Source organism: Salminus brasiliensis, chromosome 22, assembly GCF_030463535.1.
Source record: "Salminus brasiliensis chromosome 22, fSalBra1.hap2, whole genome shotgun sequence".
In the NCBI taxonomy this organism is placed as follows: domain Eukaryota; kingdom Metazoa; phylum Chordata; class Actinopteri; order Characiformes; family Bryconidae; genus Salminus; species Salminus brasiliensis.
Window position 1 is genome coordinate 25672251 of NC_132899.1, and position 18068 is coordinate 25690318.

Below are 18068 nucleotides of genomic sequence, written 5' to 3' on the forward strand. Positions count from 1 at the left end.
AAGGGTCTGTAGAATTCATAGGATGCATGTGTTCAGTATTGGCCTTGCTCTCTCAGGGGTGGCTTGATGGCGCTTCCTCCCCACATCACTCATAGCTGTTGTATTGGAGCCGGGAAGTCACGCTTTGCTCTGAGCACACTGGCTACCTAGAGCTACATCAGCAGCTGTTGGAACAGAGGCGGTGGCTGGCCTCACATGTGTTGGAGGAGACGTGTGCTAGTCTTTACCCTCCTTGTGTTGGGGGCATTCCTAGTGATAGGGGGAGTTGGCCTTCCGAATTGGGTAGAAATATAAAACAGATTAGCATCTGAAGCAGGATTGGAGGAAATAATTGGATCAGATTCAGTCTTTTGTTTTTCTGTCTAAATGTAATTGTAAATCACGTTAAACTCTAAACGCTGCAATCCCATTATGAAGCTCTATAGTGGTAGTGTAGTCGTTGGGTCCCTGTCGAAAAGCAGCCCCGATAAAAAACAATCACTTTTGCATTGAGCCTTGAGTTGTATGTCTTCAAATGGTTCATGACATTGAGACTGAAATCAATCGTGTGTGTGGGGGTGTCTGTGGAGATTTGGCAGAGGGTCAATGGTATGGATCCCAAGAGGAAAAGAGAAAAGCTCTGGAGAGAGAGGGAGAGAGAGAGAGGGAGAGAGAGAGAAAGGGGAGGGAGGGAGAGAAAGGGATTGAGTGTGATAGCTTCAAAGCAGAACTCCCACACACTGCGGAGGATTAACCTCCACTGAGGGAGGAGAGAGTGACAGTTTTATAGCATGGAAAGAGATGTGCAGAGCAAGAGGAGTGATATCCATGCAAGGAAGAGTGCAGTGATGCAACAGAACGACATTTCTACCTGATAAATAGATATTAATGAGACACAGGCTGGTCGCTGAGCTGAGCAGGTTGTTGAGCTTGCAGTGTTCTGATGAATAAAGCTCCTCGGAGTCTCTCAGAATTGTTTCAGGACTGTGCAGGATCAGGGCCGGTCGTCATTATGCCATATGTCCAAATATTTGTGGACACCCCTTCTAATAATTGCATTCAGCTACTTTAGGTTGCACCCATTGCTAACGCAGATGTTTAAATGCGCACACACACACACACACACACACACACACAGCTTGTCTAGTCCCTGTAGAGAGGTACTGCCAATAGACTAGGACTCTCAGGAGCAGATTTATATGAACCTGTTGGCACCATGCCTAATGCCAGGTGTGGGCTAGAGAGGTAAAAAGCCCCCCAGCATTGAGCTGGACAATGGCACTGCTTCCAGTACTTGGGGGTGAGCTCAGGAGTTAGGGTTGAGGGTTGGCTAGTGGTCATCCAACATCTTGGCCTCACTATAATGAATATAAATTACAGTCTTGCTGTTCCAAACCCGGCTAGTGCGCCTCCTAGTGGTTGAAATTCAGTTCTGCTGCAGATTTTCACTCTGTTATGTAGTAGTGGGTGGCAGGCTTCCAGATGTTGAAGCTCCCATCAGTTGCCACAGAAGCAGAAAAACCTCTTATTGGCTGATTTCTACAATGTGCACTACCCTCACTATCCTTGCCTCTGCACGCCTGTTATCGACCCCCTTACGTGCATTTTTCAAATGTGCTGAGCAGGCAGGAGACCTGCTGATACTGAGCGAGGATGTATTCTTTAAGGAGTGACATGCGATTCTTCTGTGGCTTCACTCTGAAGAAGCCGTTTTTTGCCACCTTTGTGTGTAGGAGTGTAGATGTCAGTTTACAGGATAATAATACATCCTTGTACAGTGAGATGCAGAGCATGATGCACACCCACTTATACGTCCTATTGCCACATTGTGTTTTTATTTTATGTTCCTTATTTTATTTATGTACATGTGTGCACAGCATGTTTGTGGTCAGCATGGATATGAATCCAGGCTGGAAGCAGGGGAAGAATATCTCATTCTGCAGTTTTTGAGATAGCGACAGTGTTCCAATTCCCACCCTTTTTGTGTGCAGATGAAACAAATACACTAACACGGCAACTACCTAGCAACACCTAAGCAACCAGCTGACACACCATAGCAACCACTAAGCAACTCCATAGCAATCACCACTGCATAATAACTCTGTTTTTCCTTCAGGAGGCACTTTTCTAATTGTTAGAACTGTTGTTCTTTAACCCCTTAAGCAGCCTATGAACCGTAGATGGGCCGAAAGTGTTATTACAAACGTCTGTTACCAAAGAATTGCCCCTAAAATAACTAAATGTTACACCTTAGTGTGTAATAAGCCTTTCTGAATTAAGGGGTTAATGTGAGGGTAAAAGAACAACAGTAACATGGTTTCATGTGTAATTTTGAGCCGCTGTACTTTATTTACTAATAAAATCGTAATGGTCAATTATGTTATTTTGTGCCACTGCAAAAAAATTATGGTTTCAAAAGAAATATTCTTGGTAAACTTTGACACAAGGTAGTGTGTGATAAATAGTACAATTTGTTTTGTCTATTTGTTATAGTCAGAATAATCCAAAAATGATGCCCTTTTAATCTATCACAGTGAGCTGTTGAAAAGCTCAGGTCAGTGAGACATAAATAGCAAATAGAAGTTCAAAACATATAAAATCCACAGTGACTAAAATTCATTAAATATCTATAACAACTTAAGGTGATAATATATGTATTATTATGGATTTGTAATCATTTATAATGGACCAGGAACACAAAACTAGTTAACCTAAAAAGGAACCCAACAGGATATGAACATTTGAACATGATTTAAACATCTGATCATTACTCCAACAATATGTAGAGATGGAGGTAATATAACTAAACTCACACAACTGAAGAAATGTCTAATTAATAGAAATGCAGTTTTCTGATGATAAAAAGTTCACCCATTTATCACTACTTGTTGACATTTTAGGATTGTTGGAGACTTCCTGACGCAGCTTGTGGTCCGCTCTTGGGCTGAACTTGCTAGAACTTCACCTGGCCATGTTGGCAGTGGTTTCCACTTGTGAATTATAAATATTATATTAATATTTTTATATTTAAATAAAAATATATTTAAAGCTTTAAATGGGGTGTCATATTTTTCACATGACTGTATACACATATACACAAGTCTATTCTACGAATACATTATTAAATAAAAGCATGTTTTTTCCCATTTCTGTGTAAAAACCAGTACTCCAGTAAGGATAGTACATAATAATACATGGTTCTGGACTATAGGATGGCTTTTGTACAGCAGGGCTCTACCAGACAAGTGCGCAGTGAATAGTTTCTGTGTTAAAACATAGGTGTGGCTCTCTGAACCAGACACTTGGTGCAAAGTGTGTGATAACGTGTGTTCATGTGTGTCTGGGTGTGTCTGAAAGCTTTACTATGATACAGCACTGCAGCAACAGCATGCTCCCCCTCCTCTCTTGCGCGCACTGTGTGTGTGGGTGTGTGTATGTGTCTGTGTGTGGATGCTGACTGGGCAGAGACTGACCACACCTTTTTTCAGCCATGGACAGAAGCATGTGCTGGATTATGTACCCATGCTAAATGCCTTGGATACTACAAAATGCTGCAGTTGCATTTGAACACAGGGCTACGAACACTGACCACATCATGCATAAACACACACTCACATGCTGAGCTTGCAGTTGTCAGCAGAGCGATACGCCTGTTAATGTGCATGGAGGATGTTCATGTGGACTGCTGCAGTCCTGCTTGTCATGCCCATCATATGCACACACACACACACACACACACACACATGTTCTTTAGGGATTCTTTAAAATTAGCTCCACAGATGTTATAACTGATGCTCCTATGAACATTTAACACCTACAGACCCCCCCAGATGTTGGTCAGTTTTATGGATCAGACCCAAAATGAAAAATCCACAGATTTTAATCCAATTCATCAGTGAAAATTGATAAAGCTGACGTTTCTTATTTTGATACAGAGAGCAGCAATATTTTATGAATGTGATTATTCATAAATAATATCCCATCCATTCTGTGATTTATATATTCATTTTTTTATGTTAACCCTTTGACATTGAATATGTAACTATATCAATGTAATTACATAATTGCATAGATAATACATCTTTAATGGATTGCATGTAGAGACAGTTAGAATTCAGATTCAGATGCAATGTTATATATGTTTTGAATACTAACAACAGAAGTATGGGTTTTCCCACCCAAGATCAGCTACTTATGAATGACTGACCACTCATGTGATCAAGCATGTATTGTTGTTTATTATCAAGCCATTTCATGTGTGTGAGGGTGCCTGAAAGAAACTGAAACTATGGCCCTGCAGGACTAAACCAACACACTTTTGTCTCAGGACCCCACAACCCCACAATTTTGCCAAAACACTCTTGATCATTTTTCAGAGCCCCTGTCAGTCAGAGTGCCTTTAAATCACTCTAAACACCAAGCCCCCTGCCTCCAACGACAACCCTGCATGCACATACACATCAGCATTTTCCTTGTGGGCTTTTCCTTCATCTGTATGTTCCCCCTGTGTAGCTCTTAACTGCAATAAAGCACAGGCCAAGAGAGCAAAATCAGTCCAGCAATCCTTGGCTTTTTCTCTTCCTAATGAAATGTCAGCCTCTTTGTCAAAACCTGTGCTCAATCCTGGCAAATCTCCAATCTGCTGTTGTTATGGCCTCTGAGGTGTAGCGTTGAAACTGGCGAGGCAGATGAGGAGGCTGAAGACAAATCAAGGTTTTTTAGCACTGTCCATTGCTAAATCCAGGTAGAAACAAGTAGACAGGGGTTCGTGAACAAAAACATTGAAAGCAGGACAGTAACACTGATTGAACCGGAACAGGTAGAGGGAAATAATACAATAGGGCAGAATGTGAAGGTCACAAGCAAGGAAAAGGCAAACATAAGGGTATGTAACACTGAACACCCATAAGAAACACCTGGAGGGGTGATAATGATGTGAGGGCGAGGGCCACAGACTAGACACAGGTGGGCAGAATAAAGGGGCAGGACCAGGGAAGAGACAAAAATCAAAACAACTACAGAAGCACATGAGACTTGGAAGGTATGTTAGACTGGGGCACTGGGGCAAAATCAGACTGGGGGTTCTTTGACATCAGGAGCCTTTTAGATGCACATTAGCCATGGTTAAAAGAGGGTTTTCTAAGGGCTTACTAGAGGAAAGCATTTTTTTAATGTAACTATAGTTATACGATATAGTGTTGCTGCTAAAAAACTTTCCATTTTTGTTGATTTTCACAATGTCAAACACTGTGTCAGAATGTCATGATGGATGGAATATAAATGCCCAGAAATAACTTGCAATAAAATCTTTTACTTATACTGGTGGAATGTCAGGATGCAGAGGAAATCCCTCTGCGATGTCCCAAAGCTTTTCTCGCTTGCCCCCGCAGCCCAGTCCCCATCGCTGACATTTTAACATTCCAGTGCTTCCATTGCCTCTCCTGCGTAAACCGTCTACCTCTCTGTGGCTCTCATCAGCCTGTTTTATTATAAAATGTCAGCTGTCATAGTTAACAAGCACCGGAGGCCTATGCTAAGCAGCCTGGTGGGATCCCTGTGTATGATGGGCCTTTGTGTACACAGCTACTTGTTTCCAGCTCTCTAGCCAATGAGACTGAGGAGAGTTGTAGATCTACGCGTATATGTACACTTTGCCTGGTTTCTGCATTCTTGCTCTATTACATTACAAGAGAAGTCACACTCATTATCGGGTAATCTAATTGTAAGGTATATGCCAGACTAAGCTTGTATTTACTTGTATTTGGTGAACTGAACTACAGAGGACTTTGCCTTGTTTCTCTAAACTGTATCTCTCTAAGTTGGACGGTTTTCTCTGTCTTGCAGACTGACACCAATGCCAGTTATCTCCGAGCGGCCCGGGCTGGTAACCTAGAAAAAGCCCTTGATTACCTGAAATCTGGAGTGGACATCAACATCTGCAACCAGGTCAGTTCTACTCTTCATACAAACTGAGCCTGTGTTTGACCCCCGTCTATCAACCCGTTTAACTCTTTTTCTGTCAAACCTATAGTAGCTTCAAGCCTTCTCTCCACAGACTATTTCGCACAGTGTTTAGCTGTGTTGTCATGTGAGCCAACTATCTCTCAAGCTCCTGACTGTCAGAAATATGTCTTCTGATGTCGCTGTGGATTTGGCTCTGCCAGAACGTTTCCTGTCAGAAGGTTCCTGTACTCTGTACTAATCCCTGTTCTGGAGAAAATAGGTCATCATTGGTTTATACAGTTGTTGAAGAGCAAATGGAACAATAATAAAGTTGACACATTATACCCCTGGTACACAAGTTAACACAGCTCCCTGGGATCTTGTCAAAATATCAGTAACATGCTCTGGTTGGGATCATGCACCCATAGTACCCTGTTTCACCCTGTGCACAGTGAACAGTGCCTTTAGTACCTGTTCCTTTAAGTGATAATGAACCGTTTTATCCTCACCTCTATTTTATTATTGACTTTACTTTTGTATACTCGTGTGACCCTGTTTGCATTACTTAGCTAAAGTTTACTCATCATTCTCTTGCACGGGTTCTGCCTTTTAAGTCCATTAACTCAACAAGTATGTTCATCTGTTTGAAACAGATTTGATGAATGATTTTCACTTGCAGGTGAAATTTTGGCAACCTTGGTACAATTTATAGAATAGCCTCCCAAAAAACCCCACAACCTTTTAAATGTTTGCAAAGGTAGTGGGTGGAGCTACTCATATGGAGGGAAGTGCACTTTTAATTGGTTGATTTGTGGCATAGCAAGGGTGGGCTAATCTGAATGGTGCATTAAATCCTCATTTTCTGACATAAAAAAAGGCTTGTCTTATTTTACAGTTTTTTGGTTGGTAAGCGCCCTTCAGAAACCCAAGTGTATGTGCATAAACACTGAAAAGGTGTCAGATTAACACATGGAATAATAATGTGACGGAATAATAATGTAATAGTATTTATTAGTAGTTATTTGTTAATTGAGGGGTTAAACCTACATATTAAATTAGGCATCAAACTTGATTTTGTTAGTAATCACTTGCAGATTTGTTGTACCTAACTGATCATTCATATCAGCCATAAAACAATGGTTTGCTTACCTTCTGATGAAGAGTTCAATTTTCATACTGAATAATGATGAATGCTTTATCACAGACTTCTCTTCCTGCACTATTTCATGAAAACACACAGATTGCATGTCTTGGGTCTGAGGAAAGCTGTAGTATGATACAGTGTAGTGCTGGCACAGAGTGTCCAGTTACGAAGGTCTGCTTCAATCGATAAAAGCCATTACGTGAGAATGGCCATTAGTTCCATTTAAAGTGTGTGGGACGTGTTGACTGGAAATGCTAGTTAGTAGTTAGTAGTGTACTGCATGATGCTGAAGTCTTGGAGTCTGTGAGGGTTTAAAATGTGTGTCATTTGTAGTCTGTTTAATCCCTTATACTCTGAGAAAGTACATGTTAATTTTGTATACTCCGATCAGTCTGTAGTGAGGAACATGATTAGATGATTATCTTCATCTACAGTGGCACCTGTCAAAGGGAGGGGATATATTAGGCAGCATGTGAACACTATGGCCTTGAAGGTGATGTGTTAAAAGCCGGAAAACGGGCAACCATGAGCATTTGATCCACTTAGAGCTAAAAGAAGAGCTAAACTGCGATGGCTAGAGGAGGGGGTCAGAACATCAGGCAGATCTTTTGGGGTGCTCTCTGTCTGCAGTGGTCAAAACCTACTGAAAGTTGTCCCAAAAAAAAGCACAACCAGTGAACCAGTGACAGGGCCATGGGCACCTAATTCTCATTAATGCGATCCACACCACAACTTACAGAACTTAAAGGATCTACTGCTTTTTTCAAAGATCTCCAAGGCGGTATCCATGCCTTGAATGGTCAGATCTGCCATGGCAACACAGGGGAGACCTACTCAATATTGTGCTAATGTTATTGCTGATCGATGTATAGTACTGGTTTTAATTGTCCAAGGAAATTGTTTAAATCATTTTATACTGGCAATAATGTGTTTGCGATAGTAAACAATATACAATATAACATAACAATATAATATAATATTAGAAACAATATAATATTATAACAATATAATATTAGAAAATACATCAATAAATGTAAATACATTTTCTCAGATGCCTAAGCACTTTGCAAATTACATAATCTACATATAAATTATATTGTTTTACCCAGCAATTACTACTAGTTACTGAATGCCTTTCTAAAAAAAGAAGGCTTTTTGGCCTCTGCCACTCACTTTCCTATTTTAAAATGTTTTCTGTTATTGATATTCTTGTATGTAACTTGCAAAACCTGTAAGAAAATCTATTTTTTCCTGATTTCTCTGACTTATCTGTCCTTTTCTCTCTTTACACAGAATGGCTTGAACGCTCTTCATCTTGCCTCCAAAGAGGGCCATGTGGAGGTAGTGTCACAGCTTATTAAAATGGGAGCCACTGTTGATGCAGCAACGAAGGTAGGTTGAACTTTATAAAGCTCCTCACAACCCAAGCAACTTAGTTGGCTGCTAAACTAAACCCCGAAGCCATTAATAAACACACTTCCTGCATACTACCCGTTTATACGCAGGCCTTTATTAATGGAGGCCAGAGTAATGAGTTTGTCTTGCATAACAGGCCCTGGTCTTTGCTGACTCAGCAGATTTCCGAACTAACCGCGTCTTCAGGAGTAATGGATGATTGTGAGAAGATCTAGAGGCCATGAATGTGAGCTAGTATGTGTGCAGGGTACTGTGCAGTGGGAATGCTTTCTCATCAAAGCCTTTTCCAATATAATGATTTTACACAGACCTCATCTCAACTGTAAGATGCAGCCAAAGTTCTGTCACCCAGTTCCACATTCATCAGTAAACAATACTCTCTTTGTCTGTGGAACAAACTTTTTTAAATACAGGACTTTAAATACAGGATTATAGCATATATACCCAACATGGCATTACTGTATAATATAGTAGTATTTTTTTTATATGAATGTAACGGGCTTAGTTTTTTTATATGCTCTGATATTGCAGAGACATGCAAGAAGCAATGATTTAAGAATTTGTCCTTGGATAAATTCGCTGAAAAGTGGTATTATCAAGTGAAAATACTACGTATATACTGCCTCTTACTGTATGTTTGTTTTAATTATACATACATACATGCTGCTCATAGTAAAATAGATCAGCATTACAATCAGGATTCTTTGTGTCCTACCGTGTTTTTATTGCTGTATGAACAAGGCCTTTGTTCTTGTTCGACATGCTCAGTGAGAGTGTGAATCCATAAGCTTTTATTTTTCAGTCAGAATAGCAATGAAATTAGACTATTTTTACAGTATCATATTTTTTGTTCAAAAGCATTTTCTGATGTATCAAGTAAATGCAGCAACATCATTGAGGTGTTACCTTAACAGGGGAACACAGATAGATTAAACAGCAGCACAGCAGATGTTAGCTTTCAGACTGTAGGGCATTGCTGTGTTCGCGTATATCATGAGTTATTCATTATAGTGAAAGTGAATATTACTTGCATGTAACCCTCTGTACTATTCCACAGGAGGCAATGGACAGAATATCACTGCCTTCATTGTGAGACATACTAAGATAGTTGCAGGCTACTGCCATTCGCTGCCGTTAACATAGGCCTGTTCTCAGGATGGACTTTCTTAGCTTCCTCTCAGACTTTAAAGTCATTACAGAGTGTTTACGGTTGTTATTTATGTAACGGGAACAGGAACGGTATCATTAATAGTGCAAGCGGAAGAAGAGTGTGTTTGGCAGGGGTCAGTATTGGGAGGAATGAAAACACTGGGCACCCTCTCCTAGCTGACTGGGCGCTAGCAAGTGTGGAATGCGTTATCCGTTTACTGATGGGCCCTCATGTCTTTTTGCCCGCAGAAAGGAAACACTGCTCTGCACATAGCTTCCCTTGCCGGCCAGGCTGAGGTGGTTAAAGAGCTGGTAACCAATGGGGCCAATGTCAACGCTCAGTCTCAGGTAAGGCTAGCAGCTTGTATACGAATAATGCTGGAGGTGGCCGGAGGTCGTTTTTCTGTAAATCCAGACATTTCTACCTTTTAGGAAGCATAGTCTCTTTATTACTGATTATAACAGGAGCCCTTTGAATGATATTAATTATTATTCATTGTTAACTATTTGCATTAATGTGTACCAAAATGACAATAACAAGCCAATAAAGTATAGTATGTGGTGGTAATGTAAATAAACTACCAGCAAACACAGACAAACATGTTCACCTCCTGCTGGGTTAGATGCTATCACTAGCTGCATAGCTACGTGGCTAGCATGGTTAATGAGTACTGGTATGTGTGTATGTGTGTGTGTGTGTGTGTAAGGATGTTTGATGTGGCCCCACAGCTCATCCTCATATGACCCTCAGTGTGGCTGTAGAGCCAGTGGTGGTCCTCTGAGAGCGTGTTACCTTCAAAAGTGTCCTCTAGCTTTCTCGTACACATCTCACTGTGTTATCTGAGCCTGAGAGTGTGTATGTGAGGGTGGGTGGGTGCATACAATCCCTTGACACTGCTGAGCACAGAGTGATGAAACAGCAGCTCCATTTCACATGCACACACACACACACACACACACACACACACAGTTCTTCATCAGTGAGGGGTGACATGATTATCTGAAGAGAGGAGAACACAAGCTTCTCAGAAGTGCAGCTCATTGCAGCAGCAGAAATAGCAGCACTCATGTAGTGAAGGGTCCCTTCCACAGTAAAGGATCATTAGGTTCATGAAAAGGTTAATGTTTGCCCTCTAAAGGGCAAAGCACACCAACCCAGCAAACACCACCAACAAGCACCAGTAATTGCCAACAGACACCAGCTAACATAAACACCAACAACCTACCACACCCCAACAACCTACCACACACCAACAACTTACCAAACACCAACAACCTACCACTCCCCAATAACCTACCACACACCAATAACCTACCACACACCAACAACTTACCAAACACCAACAACTTACCAAACACCAACAGCCTACCACACCCCAACAACATACCAAACACCAACAACCTACCACACCCCAACAACATACCAAACACCAACAACCTACCATACCCCAACAACCTACCACACACCAACAACTTACCAAACACCAACAACCTACCACACCCCAATAACCTACCACACACCAACAATTTACCAAACACCAACAACTTACCAAACACCAACAACCTACCACACCCCAACAACATACCAAACACCAACAACCTACCACACACCAACAACTTACCAAACACCAACAACCTACCACACTCCAACAACATACCAAACACTAACAACCTACCACACCCCAACAACCTACCACACACCAACTAAATGTTCTCCTTCCATTCACACTGTTCTAAAATGTTCTCCGTCTGTTTACACTGTTCTAAATGTTCTCCGTCTGTTTACACTGTTCTAGAACATTCTCCATCTGTTCACACTGTTCTAGAACTGTTCACACTACTGTAGTTGTTTATAATCTCACTCTTTCACACAGGTTCATTTGCCACCTTAAGAGTGGTCTCAACTATACACACACACATGCTCACCTGGAGAGAGTGCTTTATACAAAACACACTGCTTAATTAGTTCCATTTCAATATCCACAGCTGTGAACATGCTGCTATGGAGCCTCCCTGAGTGATGATCTGTTCATGAGTTATTGGTACATATGGCCATGTGTGTGTTTGAATGGGTATATGTGTGTATCGGTGTGTATGTGGACAGAGAGAGAAGGGCTGAACGGACCCAATCACTTCAACTGAGTGTCACTATGTGATTTTACAGAATGGCTTCACGCCGCTTTACATGGCTGCCCAGGAGAATCATCTGGATGTGGTGCACTACCTGTTGGAAAATGGCTCAAGCCAGAGCATCGCCACAGAGGTACACACACGAACCCAAATCTACACATGCTTCAACTAAGCTGACCACAACATTGGCCTTCCTTATCATTGGTTACAAAACATTCCGTTACTTTAAAGCAGTGCTTCACAAGTAGTGGTTCTCTATACCCCAAATGTAGTGAGTCAGCCAAGCCCTATTGGATCTCTAAAGTTCACTTCTTTAGTTCTTCAGTAGAGCTATGAGGCTAAGGTAAGTAATATGGGCTGGAAGTCTGTGACCCAGAAAGAATTGCATTACAGAGCACACATTAAAACATGCTTTATAGGCAGGGTTTATTGTAACATACACTGTTATTGTATTGGGGCAGTGGTGGCTCGGTTAGAGCGCCGGGCTATCGATAACAGGGTTGTGGGTTCGATACCCGGGCTTGGCAAGCTGCCACTGTTGGGCCCTTGAGCAAGGCCCTTTACCCTCTCTTCTCCCCGGGCGCTGGAGTTGGCTGCCCACCGCTCTGGGTGTGTGTGTGTACTCACTGCCCCTAGTTCACTAGTGTGTGTGTGTATGTTCACTACCACAGATGGGTTAAATGCGGAGGACACATTTTGCTGTGCAGTGTACACTGTACAGTGACAAATATGTGCACCTTTACCTTTTTTACCTTTGGAACCGTTGCTGAAAGGTCAAGCAAAACACCATTAAATTCAGAAGTTTTCTGTTTTGTTAACAACAGATGAGCTGAATAGATAAAAATATCTGAATTAAAAAAATGTAAAATGTATGATTAGTGACATTTCATACATTTCATACATTTTAGGCTAAAAAGTGGAAGAATGAATATGAAACGCTGTGTTCGAACCTGTGCCCTACTCACTGTCCCCTACATGGCAAAATCCAGAACACTGCATAGAGCACTATTATAGGGAACAGAGTTTAACAAGGTAGTGAAAGATTTCAGACACTCGTTATGCTTTGCATGATCTTCAAAACCAAACAACCCAATGAATTATGGATATTCCATGTCTGATAGGGTGCATCGTTTGTACAAATTCAGTACTACGTTTTCAGACACCACTGCAAAATGGCGGAGCCCCAAAATAGTGCACTACATAGTGACGGACACAGCTATAAATGCTTAAACTCAAACTGATTTTGTTTACATTTTTGCTTATATTTACATAAACAATTGACTGTTTTGTATTTAGGTGATGAATATGGACTTTGCTTATCGGTTTCGGACTGCTTATTTGTAACAGCGTTAAAACGAACCCCACAGTGTGAAGGTTGTACTTTAGCTTGGCTAGCTCACACTGGGAGTTATTTACATTCTTTAGATTAATGCAGTGTTGCAGGCATCTAGAGCAGGGCCAACAGGTACCTTTAGTGGTGTTGTGGGTCTTTAGGGGTGAATCTCAAGAAAAGTATATACACTATACACTATATAGTGTACAGATGATTTTTTCAACCCTACTTCAAGGCTTATTACACACCAAAGTGTATTACCCAGTAACTACAGGGACTTCTGTTCAAACTGGTGGGGCTATTCTGTGGTCATAGAAGTTCTATAGTACTAACACTTTAGGCCCACCAGCCAAAAAGCTTTTTAATGGGTCAACTGTTCTGCCACATTCAACACATTCTGCCATGTGTTAGTTGAAGTACCACGTTCCTGCTTCCATGAAGTTTTAGCTCTAGTGCTAAAGTAAAGAAATAAACTTTGGACAATTTCTGGGGTAAAGAAGAAAACTGCACACATTTCTGCCAAACTACTGATTTAACAGCCCCTGACCTTGCCCTCCACTCCAGACAAGAGTTAAGGAAGTTATAGGAGGAGTTATGCAATGAGGGCTATTGAAAGAGGGCTATTTAATGTGTGTGTATGTGTGTGTGTAGCTGTGTCTCAGAAGGTTGAGGGGGCTCTAGGAGTCCTCGAGAACACATTAGGCATTTCTGCACAGCCATCAACAACACGTCTGTGCACTCAGACGCAGCACATTATGCATATGGGGGAACATTTCCCTGTTTGAAGTCCCACATTAATAATTCATGCGCTCTAGAGCAAGAGACTTGATCAAAATTCAGGGACGTGGCAAAAAAAGATCAAAAGATTGCGTTTCGATTTTTTTTCTTTTTTTTTCCTGTACTTTTGTCTGATTAATGCTAGGAGACGGAGGAGTTGTTTACATAACACTTTGTTTTTTTGAGTAAATAATTATGCTGCTGGAACAAGACTTTAATGATTCATAGATACTGAAAGAAGAATCCTCTGTTGCATGACTCACTGCATGACTGGAGAAAATGCTATAAGGAAATGCTTTCATGACGTAACTACTTAGATGAGTGGTCCACAAGCATGTGCTCAAATTCATGTAATATATGCCAGAGGAATCTGTAAAAAAAAAAAAAACGTGGCACCAGTGGCAAGAAAAATCTCCCACAGATCAGGAGGAAGAGACTTGTTAGAAACCCAGATTTAAAAAGGAGAACCTGTCCTCCTCTAGTTAAATTAAAAGTTCAGTCCAGTAGACAGCAACAATGCATTAATAAAATATCCAGCGATAGCGCAAATGAACTGAAATGAGCCACGAGTAGTTATGATAACCACATTAAACTTTTATTCTGATGCTAATAGGCCTAGCATAGTCTTTCAGAAAGAAGTCCTAAAAGATTCTGGAGTGGTCATCACAGTCGCCTGAGTTGGAAAACCATGTAAAATCCCATGAATATCAGTAAAATGGTGGCCACTGCCCTTAAGAAATGAGATGCGATTACCCCGGAACACTGCCAGACACTGGTGTCTGGCTAGGCATTACGTTTGCAGCAGGTCATAACAGCAAAAGAGGCTCTACTAAAGTCTGCTAAAGTACTAAAGCCGCTTGTCATAAATAGGTTGAAGTATTCTGAGACTGCAGTAGTCATGAAAGGTGGCATATAGTGTTGAATGTGGAGAAACACGTTATATTATTTGTGTTGAGATATTGAAATTGGTCTTGTTTGATTGGTTTATTGCAAACATATATAGAGATTTTTATATATATTTATATTTGTGGTGTAGAACAAAGGGTATGTTGAATGCATAGTAACTACACATGCTCATGTCTAATGCGTGTTTATTGGCTTATATTTGTGTGTATGTGCGTAGGACGGTTTCACCCCTCTGGCTGTGGCGCTTCAGCAGGGTCATGACCAAGTGGTCTCTCTGCTCCTGGAGAATGACACCAAAGGGAAAGTGCGGCTTCCTGCCCTCCACATTGCCGCTCGCAAAGACGATACTAAGGCGGCCGCGCTGCTTCTGCAGAACGACCACAACGCTGATGTTGAGTCCAAGGTAAACAAGCCTAACCTACTGACACACACTCATGCCTTCTTTGAACTCGATGGTGCTGGGTGGACGTTCTTTGTCAAACATACGTTTTTAAGATTCCAATATTTGTAATAATAATATACGTAGAAGCTCAAGCATTAACTATATGATGGTGTTTTCATTGAGCATGTCACCATTTATAAAGAAATGTTTGATTAAGACTTTTGTAACGTTAAGCCCAGTGTATACACCAGATATTATCTTCTTAAGGATAAGTGCTGTTGTAGCTTATAGATTCTGTATGCACCATCCAGTTGAGCGCTCGTGGTGTTTTGTGGTGTGGCGTGTACTGTTTTTTGTTTGGGTTTTTGTTTATTTTCTTGTGACTCTCCCTCACCGTGTAGCCACCCAACAGCTTTTTGGTGCCATCATTGTGACTTTGTGAAACACTAACCGTCCCATTCTCTCCCCTTCTCGGCTGGTGGGTGTACACTGCCGTAGATGATGGTGAATAGAACGACAGAGGTATATATGTGCGCAGCGACTCTGCGCCCTTCTCCCACCCGCACCTGGCTGCCCCCTGCTGCTGCTACCACTACTGCTACATAACCCCATTTCCCCTATGTGTGCTTTGCTTTGTCTCATTGGTTTGGCTGATCACTTGTACTCAGTTCCATTGGTGCTCGTGGCACTGCAGGGCAAAGGGAAGGGGGGGGGCATGAAGAGGAAATACACACTGCTGAAACTGAGGAGGTCTGCAGCTGAAGGTCTGGTGGGTACTAGGGGGATGCAGGGGATGAGGGGGTTCACTGGCTACTGAGTCTGTAGAGCTGGGCTAAACCCAAGCAACCATCAACCCTAACCAGAACTTGCTCAAACATTAGAAGATCGAGCGATCCAAATGATGTTCAGCGGGGGGTCTACCTACTGATTAATCAGATGCCTTAACCTGCCCCTTTAGGAAGCGTGACCTGCTTCTGATCTATGGCCCCTCACAGTGCCAACAATTCTACTTTATCGCATCCAGTATTTGGCTTCTACTATCCATTATCTATAATGCATTGCAAGACTTTCCTTTTTGCAGTTTTCTTGCATTTATGTCTGGAAAGCCTGTTCACATAATGTGCAAGTAAGTTGGCTAAATTGAACCTGTTTGCTGATTCGTGGACGCCAAAATATTGTGTTTTTTTTTAACACACTGATCTTCAACAAAATTGAGGAGCTACTGCTAAGTCATTTGCGAGACTGGCCTATGACAAATGAAAAAGTACCAGTGTAATTCCCCTCATACCACCACAGATACCCGCAGTTCAGTCCAGTAGACATCAAAAATGTATTAATAATGTATACCTGTGATAGTGCAAATGAACTGAAATCAGCCACAAATAATTCAAATAATCATCTTAAGGTTTTTAGTTTGTAATCTGTGTAGTCTGATGTGTAGATTTTGTCTGTAGATGGTATTTAGTCACCAGTGTTGAAATGTGTTAGTAGTGTCAGTAACAAGCAAACAATAGCAGCACCGTGTACGGCTTGTCAATCACTTTGAACAGGACTACTGTTACTAAAGCAGAGTTAACTCACTCTGAAATGTGGCTGGCATAGTCAAAATAATTCAGCTTTAGAAGAACTTCAAGGGAGACGCAGCCTTGTCTCGTATACAGACTCTCTGGATAACCAAGTTAATTGGAATGTAGTATCAGTTACCCCAGATTTTCCGAAAAAATGGCTGCAGACCTCCTTTAGAGGGCCTGACTTCACGGCACTGATGCTGATCAGATCAAGCAGTTGAACCTTTCAGCTGCAGAACACTGGGCCTTCACTCCACAGGCTCGTACATCACACTTTTCCCCTGCAGGGGCCAGCTCAAAGAACCACAGATGTCTACAGAGTCTCTCTCTCTCTCTCTCTCTCTCCCCCTCCATCTTTCTCTTTTTCCACGCGTCTGCTTTTTCTGATCTTCCACAGTCAGCATGGTTCCCAGGCTCGTTCCAACTCTAGTGCAACTGCACCTCGTTACTGGCCCTGATATACATGCATGACTCACCAAAGACTAAAATATTAAAGGAATATTCCAGTGTTTTTCCTCCAGAAACATTATTTGCAATTTATTTAGTGATCCATTTCTAATATGAAATGTGGTCTTTTAATGTAACGTAAACAGACTTTTCTGGTAACCACCCTGATGGGTGAATTATAACAATTGCATGGTGACCATGTTTAGTAAATTACTATATGTCCAAATGTTTGTGGACACCCCTTCTAATGAGCGCATTCAGCTACTTTAAGTTGCACCCATTGATGACACAGATCTGCAAATGCACACATACAGCTGGTCTAGTCCCTGTAGAAAAATACTGCCAATACAATTGGGCAGATCAACCTATGTACCTATTGGCACCATTCCCAATGCCAGGCATGGGCTAAGGGGGGTAAAAAGCCCCCCAGCATTGAGCTTCGTTCTGCATACATGTTGCCCATCCAATTCATTTGGGATAGACTGGGGAGTTGAGAATGAGACAGGGTTGTGATCATCTAACATCTTGACCTCATTAATGCTCTTGTCACTGAATGCAATCAAATTTTCAAAGCAATGCTCCAAAATCTAGTAGAAAACATTCCCTGGACAGTAGAGACAGTTATACCAACAAGAAGCTGAATGGTCATTATTATTACCCTTGATTTCGGTAGAAACAATAAATGAGCAGGTGTCCCAATACTTTTGATACTCCAAATCAAATGAAAATGCCCACATAGTTTATGTTCAAATACGTTTTTTAATCACACAGAACAGGATGTTTTATCCATAAGATTGAACCATTATAGGAAGACCATTTAGGAGCTGAAGGTGGCAGTTGTATGCCGTCCTTTGCAAAAATTACGCTTACGGGAGATGATTTTTGCAGCATATT

The 18068-nt window shown here is 41.4% G+C and overlaps 1 protein-coding gene across 27 annotated transcripts in view; it reads left to right on the forward strand.

The window, feature by feature from the left end:
- Positions 1–18068, forward strand: part of ank3b (ankyrin 3b) — a 200930-nt gene that overhangs the window by 109216 nt on the left and 73646 nt on the right. For 20 of the 27 annotated variants that reach the window (XM_072668035.1, XM_072668031.1, XM_072668040.1 and 17 more), the window contains exons 2-7: positions 5824–5925; positions 8360–8458; positions 9881–9979; positions 11796–11894; positions 14995–15180; positions 15658–15681. In XM_072668035.1, coding sequence (XP_072524136.1) covers positions 5824–5925; positions 8360–8458; positions 9881–9979; positions 11796–11894; positions 14995–15180; positions 15658–15681 — 609 coding nt within the window. Of the gene's footprint in view, positions 1–5823; positions 5926–8359; positions 8459–9880; positions 9980–11792; positions 11895–14994; positions 15181–15657; positions 15682–18068 lie in introns of all 27 variants that reach the window. The other 7 variants (XM_072668027.1, XM_072668055.1, XM_072668037.1 and 4 more) reach the window with 2 other exon arrangements.